This window comes from Varroa jacobsoni, unplaced genomic scaffold (genome assembly GCF_002532875.2).
Source record: "Varroa jacobsoni isolate VJ856 unplaced genomic scaffold, vjacob_1.0 contig04338, whole genome shotgun sequence".
NCBI lineage: Eukaryota > Metazoa > Arthropoda > Arachnida > Mesostigmata > Varroidae > Varroa > Varroa jacobsoni.
The window spans coordinates 7816-20207 of NW_019215225.1; the positions used below are offsets into that span (position 1 = coordinate 7816).

The following is a 12392-nucleotide window of genomic DNA, read 5'->3' on the forward strand; positions in this document are numbered from 1 at the left end:
AAAATGGATGCGTACACTATTCTGCCGTTTTATAGTACAGACCTAGAGTCGGATAAGGTAATTTCGGCAAACACTGATGTCTCGTTCGGTATAGAAATGTTTATGTTGTGTGACAGGTTTATATGTGAATGGTATCCAGTGACATCTTCAATAGATACAATAGTTCCGCATCGTCTGAGGCCTGAACGCAACTAGGACCAAGTACGAGTCAACAATACTCACAATGCACTGTGGTGCATCTGTATTGTATCAAACGTTCACGCAGTTCATCACCCCCTGCTTCGAGGGGGTTGTGCATCGTGACGTTTTCACACTTTCTGTTACCCCTAGGCCGACGAGATTGACAGGCATCAGGTCAGGCAGAAGACGTCTGAGTCGGAAAGTGCAAACAACCGGATCGAGATCAGCAGCTTTGACAAATGCAACCGTTTGAAAATACAGTTAAATAATAACTTCAGTTGTTGTGCAACACTTCTGCATACGCCGTGAAGTTTTAAACAGGTTATCGTAGAACTAGACATTCGAAGATCTTCAACGTCATGTGGAACTCCGATACGAACCTATATACGTACCGCGGCCTTCGCAACCTTCGCGGCGCTTTGTCGTAGTCATTGCTATTATAATTTTTTGTCAAAATATGGCTACTCTCTACCCTGTGCACCTAGGCCATTGTTTAGGCATCTCACCAGCGGGTGCGTGCAAACAAGAAGAACGCGTTCAAGCGAAAGGTGCTGTTGCTTTACATTCTGAGAGGGTAGGCAGGTTGATGGCGGGTACGGTGCAAAGTGCAATCCGATCCATTCTCGAAGACTTACTCCATCATTGTTATGGTGACAGAGCTAGCTGTTGGTTTGGAGTTTCTTTACCGCTGCTGTTTTTTTTTTTATGAAAAAGAGCTAGCTGAAGGATTGAACAACGTATTTGTAAGACGTGCGCTGAATAGGTCTAAAGATCAGGAAGTAGGTCAAGAATAGGCAGGTTGATAACACGTACAAACGTTTCACAGCATAACAGTAATTAACATGAACAGACGAAAGGTTATCGTACTACTTCGAAACATTGAACCTCATCATGAAGTGATCCTATGACGTAAACTGAAGTGTACTATCATTCCCAGCGAAGGCTGACGTTACTAGCCGTGTACGCTCACCAACCTAAAGTGTGGCTGCGTCTATATACACACAGCATCCGCGAACATCTCTATAATGTATAATCAGGGTTCTTCCTGAAACCAATATATACATTTCTTCTTCGTGTACCATTTAAATCGTTTTCCAATGGCACTCTGATCGGGCAAGGCGTGCTACGACAATAGTTATTCTACCTCATCTCAAATGATTCACTTGATGATTACTTACTCATAAAGTGATTTTTCCACGTAGTTTACCTTTACCCGAGAGGCCATCTAGATATGCGGGGACAACGACAGGGAAATTGTCCGCGACATGCTCGAGTATGAAGTCATCCCCTCGCGAAAAGTGATTGATTTGACGATGTTGCTACCCGCTTTGATGCGGCATCATTAGGAACTTGTCGATATACGCCAATAGATCTGTGTGTTTGTTTTCTTTTTTGTCGTTATTTTCCAGATGTCACCACACAATGAAGGCACCCACCTTTTTGCCTTATTACGGCTCTATCAGTATGGTACTGATGTTGCGGAAACGGTAATAGTCTACGTAACCTCATACGACAGGCGTAATACGCCGTGTAGAGGTAATTCATCCGTATCGGTGCGTCTACCGTAATCACACGTGGAGACGTCCCATTACGTGATTGAACTAATAACAGGAGTCGCAAAGTTGATGGTGCCCTGACCTCTGTGATGTAAGTGTGCAACTTGAACTTTTCAAAGTTAATCACCCAATCGTGTTTGCCATCACCAGTCGGAGAATAGCAGTCTAGTGGACACTGAGCACCCTGCGCGACGGTATTAGATAAATTGTCGTCGGTAGTTACGATGGAGTAACAACGACCCTAGATAATATGAGATGATATAAATGGATAGACTAACATACATAAGAGCATGTTGGACGTATCGATTTTGTAAGTAAATGTCATCTACAGTAGGCAGCGTCGTTAAGGGCGGTCGTACCTCGGCCAATATGTGAAGAGGTACATGCGTGTACCTGCGCTCTCGGCTTAGCGAGACAAGCCATGTAAAATCCACAGCATAAGGTGTCTTTCAGTAGTTTGCTAGAGAAACTGGCGAATTAATTATGACTACAAAGCAAACTTGACCATGGCTAAGGTAATGTCCTCAAAAATAGCGAAGGCTACGTTAGTCGACGTCAACTCCCACTGTACTTTTCACCTATGTCTTTCTAGTTAAACAAGGACAGGGCAAAATGCAAAGGACGAATTAGGTGCCACTGTTCGTTGAAATCATGTTTTCTTATTGTTACTTTTACTCGAATATAATGTCAAGTATGAACACGCTATGGTCCGCGTAGCAGGACAGGAAAACGCGGAGGAAATTCCAGTGGCCTATTGTTGCATTTACCTTGAGTTACTACATGATATCTAATGAGGTGAATCCCTCATTTTCAGGATACACCTGTGTAACTGCGTTAGACCTACTAAATAACATGGGTACTAACGCTTCTAAAAGCCGGCATATTAGATTATCAAATTCATCTGATCTTAATTACCATTCATATATTTACATAGCATTTAAATGAAAAAGGGAAAATGAAACCAAGCACGATTCGTCTCGGTCCTGAACCCCCTGACGAAGTAAACCTGTCTGTTTGCATTGAAGGCTAATTCGGCACTAGTAGAATACTCGTAGAGATGTCCCCCAAAAGCTATAGGTGATTTTGCGCTTATATAAGATTATGTCAGCTTGGCATTTGGCCTGATGAAGCATTCATGGGTAGAATTTTCGACCCCACCGTTGTAGCGATACTGTACGATGTTAACGGCACCCTCCATAAGATTGTTGAGCCTATGTCACGTTCAGTCGAAAATGTAGGTATTCTTTTAGGACAAGACATATAAATGACACAGTTCAGCCCTAAAGCTCCAGAGTGAGCATAATGATATGCGCAATAGAGCGTGAGTCTTGGCAAAAATACGTAGGCGGTAAAATCACCGTATAATTCTAATGTCACATCTCGTCAACTACGGGATGACAGTCGCATCACTGCGAATCGATGCGGCCGATCTTTGTTTACAATAGCTGTCTCCGGTGATAGCGGGTCTATCATAACAGCGGTACGTGCTAACACCGAGCGTCCTGCATTCGCTTAGTATAGCCATGCATCTAACTGATACGGTAGTGATAGGGGTCTACGGAAGGAGATGGGATAAATACGTTTTTGAGCACCATACGCAATACTCCTGTCGAGGAGCCGATAAGGGAACTATCAAGGTTTTTTTTTTTTTGTTTAGGGGGAATTCCGCCATTCACGGCAAGTCGACGCACAGCTTTACGTTGTCTGTTGATCTTGTTTCGCCAAAGGCTTCGTCTGAATTCGCTCAACCCCATTGGTGTGTTGACAGCTCTGTCAGTGGTGGAGGATAGCGAGCGTTAGTGGATTGACCTGACACCGTTCGTAACTCGTAAAACGGTAGCGCGTGCTGGCAGTTTGACGATTGAGACGTTGACGTCTTCACTTTTACTTTTTATACAGAAACTTATACAGACTTCGTGAAGGCTTTCGATCCGGTCGAAATCACGGGGTGGGGGGGCGAAATCGTGCAGTTGATGGTAGACTGACTCGAACATAAAACGCTACGCCCGACAGCTCAGCGGGAGCTGTCGTCAAGTCGCGAGTGAACAGACTCGAGCCTAACAGAGAAGTTAGGTGGGAAAGTTGTATTAGAATTCTGTTCAAACAGAAAATGGACACGGCGAGACAGTCATCTTGTTAAGAAACGGCCTATCAGGTAGCGCTTCCTAGCGCTGCCTTGTTCTTAAAAGTAACCTTGAAGCATTTACACATAGGCTCTATATGACCCTTATCTGGCTAGCCTGAGTAATGCTGAAGAAACAGTAGTGGCCGGCAAAAGACAGAGCTTTTTGGATAGCACTTTTATCATACGTATAAAAGCTGTGGCCGGCTTAAAGTACATAACAGGGAACAGAAATGTTCAGTAGCCTATATTTATTTGATTTACTATGTTCTATCCTTTTTTCAGTCCATCAGTAACTTTGTATGTTTGCAGCTATTAGGTAGGTTCCTCCTTAAGCCAATTAATATCGTTAATATTGTTGCTATCATTACGGAGGTCTATGAGGCCGTTATGGAAGAGCGTAACATTAACAATGAATACTTTGGAAGATAACCAGACTTTGCTTGCTGCTTGCCTAATAGACAACCTTAGCTTAATTGGAACAAAGATAATAATGGTAGACATTTTGCACATACACGGCGCAAATAAGAGAGTATTAATAAGTAGTAGATATTTCCTAGCAGCCCCGCTACCCAGTACACCGGTCCAGCTGTTTGGTTTTTTTTTTTTGTGCAAGCCGCAAAACTTAGACCATGAATATGTATGTATTCACGGGGCAGATGATCCCAAACCCGCGTCTTCTAGGTTTTACAGCCTGAAGCTCTGACGTCGTCAAATTACCACCACTAGCGTCGTTAATTAGAGAATCCCAACAAACAGTGAGTCATACTGAAGAGGTACCCTTCATTTATACATTGAATGGCCATTGAATGAACGGTGCGAAGGTCATGCAAAGGAGAGATTTTCACATACTTAGGACATTCGGAAAGTGGGGTCTGCTCGCGAAAAATTTACGAGATTTCTTCGACATCTCATTATCTCGCTTTTCGTATTACGACTTCAACTAACCACTTCTGATCTCGTAGCAGGTTACTATCGTCTCTGATAAGCGAGCCTCATTGCTTCTCATCGATAGCCGATTATAAAGTCAGTTCCTCCTACACGGACGTGAACTGAAGGAAATTCGCAGAAAATGAGCTTTAAGTGACATATAGATGGACTTCACGTACGCCGGTCATTCAACATGCACGCAGCCATCCCAATAGACTTCGTATAACTAATTACCCGAAAAAAAATAAGTTCTACGTCATCCTACATACACCTAATGCCGTCACCATGAGGCGCAGTAACTGGCGAAGAGATGGCACTTCACCAGTTTAATTACTACTGCTCGGTTGGGTGTGGACGAATATAATAATAGATATTGTCGAATTCGCTTCTTTTAATCAAGATATTACAATTTAAACATAACATACATTTTACGTTTGTTGTTGTTCTATATCAGTTATAATGTTATTAACAACAATAACAGTTACCTTTCTTTGTCTCATCAATTTCTCCGTCGTGTCCCCCGGGAACCTGCTACGCTGCGGGAGAGTTTCGTTCCTGTTCAGCTCCTTCAACATGAAACTATCACCGACCTGAGTGACTATGATTCAGCCCGACATCGTCGATCGCTCATACTGGAGACAAATACCGCAATTTACTGATGACTCTTTTGCTATGGCGGTCAGTTGCTCAGGTGATCCAGATTTTCTTGACACGGGATGACGGGAGCTACGCTGAGCTCCGAGAAGTCCGTGGGTGCCTTATGACTACCTATACCCTTAGAGCCGCGACGTCGTTCGTTCACAACTGCCACTCTTCTTAGTTATGGCTGTTCGTTGATTTGCCGCTCGCTGTATTGATTTGTCCATATCATATTGGAGTATTGCGTGCTACCATAATGCACACTATAGGCTTTCTGCTTAGAGCTGATAAACCTGACTCGGATCTTGGGACTTTATGTTATTTTGCCAATAATAGAATGTTTTGTCCTGCGGCATCGTTTACCGCCATAGTCCATCACTGTATCTCAGCAGTCACTGACAAAATGACTGGTTTTGTCATCACCGAACTTGGCCGTCGTTGCCGCCATGACTGCCAGTTATGCGAATGCCACACCATAACGAAGTTCTTTCGATCGATTTCTCGTTGCACGAAGCTAAAAACGTCGGAAAGATTTGGGCGGACTCAGATCTAATCATCGAAAAGGCCAATAGTGTGTGTGCCAGGATACGATCGCGACTTCTAGGGCGTCAGTATTCGAAAAAAAAGTTTGGCCGCACCGCCGTTCAACAAGCAATTGTTACGCAGAAGATCGGAGCTTGCGATAGAGTGCCATATGGATACACCTTACCGGTGTGTCTATGTGCTGCAGGACGACATCTCCGAATCGGGCAGATTCGTGTCCTGTAAAAAAAAAAGTAACCTAAGTTCTGAAGGATAGGTATATCGTAAAGTACGGAGGAGATGGATTTGACATCAATGGCAGTCGCCTGAACGGACAAGTTACCGTACATGTGACCGGCCCAAAATCTAACTTCGATGCGATCGCCTCCAGCGAAGTCCGTCAAAAGTTTTGTGACATAAGGCAATATCTGGCGTTCTACTTAGGGTAACAGTGAGTGAAAAGATACAATAGCTTACCTACTTCGATAAACTTTTGTGGAGATACCTGTTGTACTTCAGCGAATGCTTTTTGCACCACGACAAGGAAGACTGTATGTGAAATCAAGATTGTCGTCCCGCGGATGACTTCAAAGCGGTCCGATTAGAAATGTCTTTCGGAAGGTGAAACGTATCGGTATTGGATGTAAACGAAGGAAAACCCATCCCTAGCTATAAGTCGATAATGAGCTGGATTATCAGTAGATTCAAACACTGGAAAAAGCAAATATGACTTTCTAGGTTTTAGGCAGTTGTCGATGTTTTTCTATTCAAAAGGCACACACGCGTGTATCTTTGCTAAACATACAACTTCAAGATGCCTTTTCGTAAGTTCATACATCTATTCTATTGCAGTTTGTTATGCGAATTCAGCGGCGCACCGTAAGGAGACCACCGTATATTATATGGCTATTGAAAGACAAAAGATGCAGGAAATCATCTGACTTCGTATGTAGTTGAAGCCAATATGCATGTTGAAGTGTTGATCACATCGCTTTTGTCCAGATATGTAAATTGGGTTTTTTTCGTGAGTTTCTTAGGTAAAAAAAAATGTGTGCTCGTCTCTGTTTTCGTCACGAGGTAGCCAAGCGATTGATATTAGTCAATCGAAAAAGCAAAAGTTACCGAGACGGAACCGATCGGAGCAGGTTGATATGATCATGTAGTTCAGAGATTGCTATCGGCGACTTACCGGACCACCCTACGCGTTAAGGCCTGTAGTTTATATGAATCCGCGCGGTGATTACGTACGATATACTGGCCCTTGTGTATGTGTATGTATGTGAGCGGTATGTACAAATTTTCGACTGATGGCAAAAACGAGAAGTTTTCAAATGGTCTTCTAACATTTATTTTTCGGCACATAATTGTCGGACAAATAAGCAACTCATATGATAGATGCATCCGCTAATCATACTGGTAGCCAATGAAAAAGCAATAAGATCGGTCGATAGAAGTTTTATAGAATCAATACATAGCGAGCTCGAACAGAGGCCACTCCACTAGATATTTACTAGCTAAGGCTATTAACAAGGCAATTTACTACAGGTTAAGTCGACTTGCTCTTAATAAAAGGCCAATATTAATAAGTAGGACGGACAGTGAGATAGTTGTTGATGACCTTAATTGCTGTATTGGCACACATGAAACGGTCCCGTCGAAAAGAAGTTAGTGTACGACATTGTCACTCGTTTCGATGAACACCTATGTTAAGAATAAAAAAAAAACAAGCCTGTTTTACTGATGCAACGGAATATTAATTCAATGCTAAGGGCAATCCTAATGTAGCTTGTAAGTTAGTATGTAAAATATAAAGTTCTAAAGTTGTTGGAAATGTTAAGCATTTAAAAGGCAAAGAGGAACATGCGTGTGAAAAGATCTAACAGGTAACTTCATTTATGCCACGAAAATGTATGACATGATCCATATCTTGCCGCTATGACAGCCGATAATGCTGGTTTTTTCACTCGCTTAATGACTAGATTTTACTGCACTTAAGCAAACAAAAGAGGATTCGAACATTATAGGAGAAGTTTGGCCTTTTGTGTTTGAAACCCCTTAGGCAATGGCGTAGCAACAGAATACTGGTTAAACTCCCGCAGCCGTCCGTTCAGTTGAGATAAAGTTCAATAGACAACTCCAGCGAACAACTAAAATGAGATCGGTCTAGGTTCCACTTGTAGATACAACCCCTGGTTTATAACCTCCTCTCCAGAGCCCGAACCTAATCTGCCCTTTCCCAGCAAGGGGTTCAAAACTGGTTTGCCCGACTCATGGACCTTCAGTACACCTATCATCTGACGCCGAGAAGTGTTGCTTCGTTCGCTGAAATAGGAACGACAATAGTTCCCTTCTAACAGCTAACTACAGCTTTGTCCTTAGCGTTAAATATACGAACACTGCCCATAGTTATTCGAGGCCATTGGCTTTCGTGAGAGATCATGGAGCTGGACATGCCCATTACGCGAGTCCTTCTTAATTCCGGTCCTAGCAGCGTTCGGGATTCAAAAATTGCTAAACTCACTGTTCAGCCTGCGCAAGTCCTTAACAAACTTCCTGTACAGTTGGTAAGAATATCTACGTTATATATATGGATGGAAAAGGTGCATGATCTTTACTTGATTAGTTACATAGCTTAGTCGACGAACTTTTGGAGCTCCCAACGCAGCAAAACTCAACATATTTCAACTTACATTTTCAGTGATTGATGTGAAGTAGCTCAAAGCCACGAATCTAGAAAGGTATAGACATAACAAAACGGTATTTACAATGAGATACGAAGATAAGAACTATGATAGTAGTCCTTCAAATGTTACTCATTGGATTAACAATAAGACCTAATAATAAGGCTAACTCAATTCAACATCGTTGGCGCAATTTTCCTATCTCGGCAAAGAGTCAAAAAAAAAACAAGTTACTAATCTATATTGTTACTTTACCTGCTAGGCCACCTCATTATCGAAAATTGAGCCAGACGGTTCAGGAGTCGCTACCATCGGCAAGATGTGTGACAGCACTAAATACAAGTTATCTGTTGCAAGACGAAACGAGCGTGAACGCCGGAGAGTGCAACATGTTAATCGAACTTTCGATACCCTTCGCCATCATGTGCAAGGTTACAAAAACGCTAATAAGAAAATGTCGAAGGTGGAGACTTTACGTTGTGCCGTTGAATACATCCGTGAGCTGCAGACCATTCTAGGCTTATCTCAAGAGGATAAAGTGTTATGCGCGGCTGACGACAACGAGCCCTACGATCAAGGCAATATTTCGACTAACTTCGACTATCAGATGCCGATAACACCTAGTTCACCTACTCAACCCTCACAAACGTTGAGCTTCGAGTACCCCTCTGGAGACCCGTTTAGCTCACCCAGCTCGAACACATCCTCCCCGTTACCGCCCTCACCACCGGCAAGCACCCCACCAGCACATGCTGAAATTTTCTCCCTTCAAACAACCTGTTCTTTGCCAGCAAGTCCTGTTTTATCTGTGGACAACCTTTCAACGGGCACGACGATTCTTGCTGACCGCCTAAGAATGCCTCCGTTGAATGCCTCTACTGAGTCTGTCGTTGTGAAGCAAGAACTCTTTGAGTGTATCACCCCAGAAGTTCCGACGGGAATATCGTTCGATTTTAATGCCAATTCGACGGCGCCAGTGCTATTGCCGAACGCCGTTTGCAACGAGGATCACGTCCTCTATGACCGAAGTTATAGCCAACTCACCGCGGCGCTTCAGACGCACCCCGGTCAATCGCTCAGCCATCTGAACTTCAATGACTATCAATGTAAGAACTGGCTTATCGCGTTGTAAAAGCTCTAAAACTCAAGATTCTCTCTGTTAGCTAACATTTCTGATTGAGTCTTTGCAAATTACTGCTATCGGAATTATTTTACCAATTTCTAAGAAATGCCTTTCCTAAGCAAATCTTCATTGTCTATTCTCTAAACTGTATTTATTCAATATTTTGTATACCATCTGTTATTTGTTGAGTTTCTTACTAGAGTTCTGACTATTCAGAAGGTGTGAGCTGACATAAACATATATCTTCAATATATAACCGAGTCTCTTTGCTTTCTCTTTCCAGGCACTCTATGATGATCATGAGTATCGTCGAGATCCTGACAAGTCACAGACCTACAATTCTAAGCGAACTTAGACTCGTCAATACCATATCCTGTAGAATGTTCCTCGTAGAATTGCCACTATCGAATGTGTCGCAAATAGCCTTTGCCGCTAGCAAAAACAAAACACTCATTGAGTCTTACTTGATTTACTACGAGTCATCCCTTAAGTAAAAGAACGTACTTAATTAATAACAAACCCGTGAGTTTCATCGTTGGCTAGAGCATATGTATTGTTTCAGAGCCCTGACATATTACTACTTCTGTTCGTGCCAAACTACAACTCTGTATATGTAGACCATACAAGTCTGACGCTACAAATTAATGAAGAGGCAGTCGTCTCCCCTGTTTTACTTAAAGTATCATTATTGGTAATCTACTTAACGTGTAACGACCGTGCCCCTATCTCAGACTATATAATCCAACTGTGATAACAACTATTAGAGAAAATGCTTCTATTGTATATATACACACACCTATAAATTATATATATATATATATTGTGAAAACGTAGACCGAGGAAAACGTTCATTTCTTGTAGGTTTATTAAAATATAGATGGATACTTTACGAACGTGTGTCCTTAAAGGCGCATACTGACAAATAAATGAAAAGCCTAAATCAAGGAAGTGTTATTTTTTAGGTACAGTGCATAGAATATACGTTGGTCCTATTATAAGATAAACTTATGGTAGTAATTTGAGAGAATAACGTATAATTGTATCGGAGTTAATTGTTTTCAATTCATTTTCACATTATAGCGGTATAGCACTCTAAAATTGCTAGGTCGGTGGACTCCTGTCGTACCAAACGTCTCTAACCTATGCCCTATAAAATGTTCTGGCTATCATACAGAAAATATCTGCTAGCAGCTGACAAAGCTTAATAAGGAAGAGGCAAACATAGATTTGTAGGAGGATAAAAAAGAATCAGCTAACAGCTATGAAAATCCTAGAGTTTGAGCAGTATATGTATCAACAGTGGACCAGCTTTCTTTTCCTAGTGGAAGTATTTAATTTCTGAACTGTAGACCTGTATTTGACCTAACTTGAAGCCTTTTTTTTACCTAAGATCGAAACGGTGAAGCACGTAACAAGAAATGAAAAATAGTAGCCAATCAATAAAAATTCTGTAACTGTGACCTCATTCCTCAATCCTTAGGTATAAATCGACTCATCAACCGCAAGTGATAAACTCTTTCTTTTAATTTATTAAATCTTGCGCAGTTTCTTTTTTATACCGTATTACATAGAGGTTACGATACGTACCTTAGATAAATGATGCGACTCCGCTATGAACTAGCCTTTCCTCTTAAGAGTTCGGTAACGCCCTGATCAACGTTTGTGCGGGCAGCAGCGACTGCGGCTTTGATTATATGAATGAGTGCAAAGCGGACGAAACTCTCCCTTCTCGAACTCCGACTGGTGACCTCAGTGAACTTCAATATGAGATCGTCGCCACAACAGCAGCTGACCTCACGTTCTCAATGGACCTGATTACGAGTGAATGAGTGTATCGCGTATCGCACATACGATATGATGAATGGTTCTAGGAAGTGAAGTCTATCAATGGTTTGGGTAGAGTACGGTAGAGTGCAGATACAACAGAGTGTTCCTCTGTGGGTTTTGTCTGTCTGGGTGTCTGTACGTCTGGGGCTGGCCTGAAACGAACTTCGCCATTATCGGATTGGTGTGAAGAAGCAAAACGCACGGTCCGGTTCGCCCTGGTCTAAACCACACCAGATCGGCTGACGAACCCCCGTATTGCAGTTGGACCTGCGATGACCGTTGAAATTAGACCCGCGATTGCTAGAGCTCCATCAGCTAAATCACTCAAAGTATACAATCGCAGCCCATAAAAACATTAGCAAAGCAAGGTCCACCCTCGCACACTCAACTCATTCCTATGGCGTCATCCGAAAAGAACAATCTATCTCTATCCAGACGATTAGCAAACAACGCTACATCACATAGAAGAAGTAACAATGTAAATATTGTCAACGTCGTACGCGTCTGCCAACGTCTGACCTCCATACACGTCTTTGCGCCCGAGCGCTTTTTAAGGGTTTCTTAAACGACGATGATCGAAAATTCTAAAAATCGTCAACCATCATACCTATGCGTAGGTAGTGAAATAGCACGTTGGTAAGTTCGCTTTATTATCACTAATACCATAAAGTTACCTAGCGGTCTGATAAGGACGCGTACATTAATAGAATACTGCTATTATTATAAGATCTACTCTGCAGGGATGTTTCGTAAAGCTGGATGCAGTGAAGGGGACGGTAATGATCGAGCTAGTTACTTAGTTAGTTACATGA

The 12392-nt window shown here is 42.3% G+C and overlaps 1 protein-coding gene across 1 annotated transcript; it reads left to right on the forward strand.

Annotated features, from left to right (window-relative positions):
• The first annotated feature begins 8253 nt into the window (after positions 1–8253).
• On the forward strand, positions 8254–10684 carry LOC111273033 (uncharacterized). Its single transcript, XM_022854730.2, has 3 exons — positions 8254–8513; positions 8893–9736; positions 10037–10684. The coding sequence occupies exons 1-3, from the start codon at positions 8388–8390 to the stop codon at positions 10045–10047; spliced, it is 981 nt and encodes a 326-aa protein (XP_022710465.1). The 5' UTR covers positions 8254–8387; the 3' UTR covers positions 10048–10684.
• Positions 10685–12392: the final 1708 nt, after the last annotated feature.

Coding starts and splice junctions, on each gene's coding strand:
- LOC111273033 (XM_022854730.2), top strand. CDS start 8,388: ATGGAGCTGGACATGCCCATTACGCGAGTCCTTCTTAATTCCGGTCCT. Junction 8,514..8,892: donor ACAAACTTCCTGTACAGTTG/GTAAGAATATCT, acceptor TTTACCTGCTAG/GCCACCTCATTATCGAAAAT.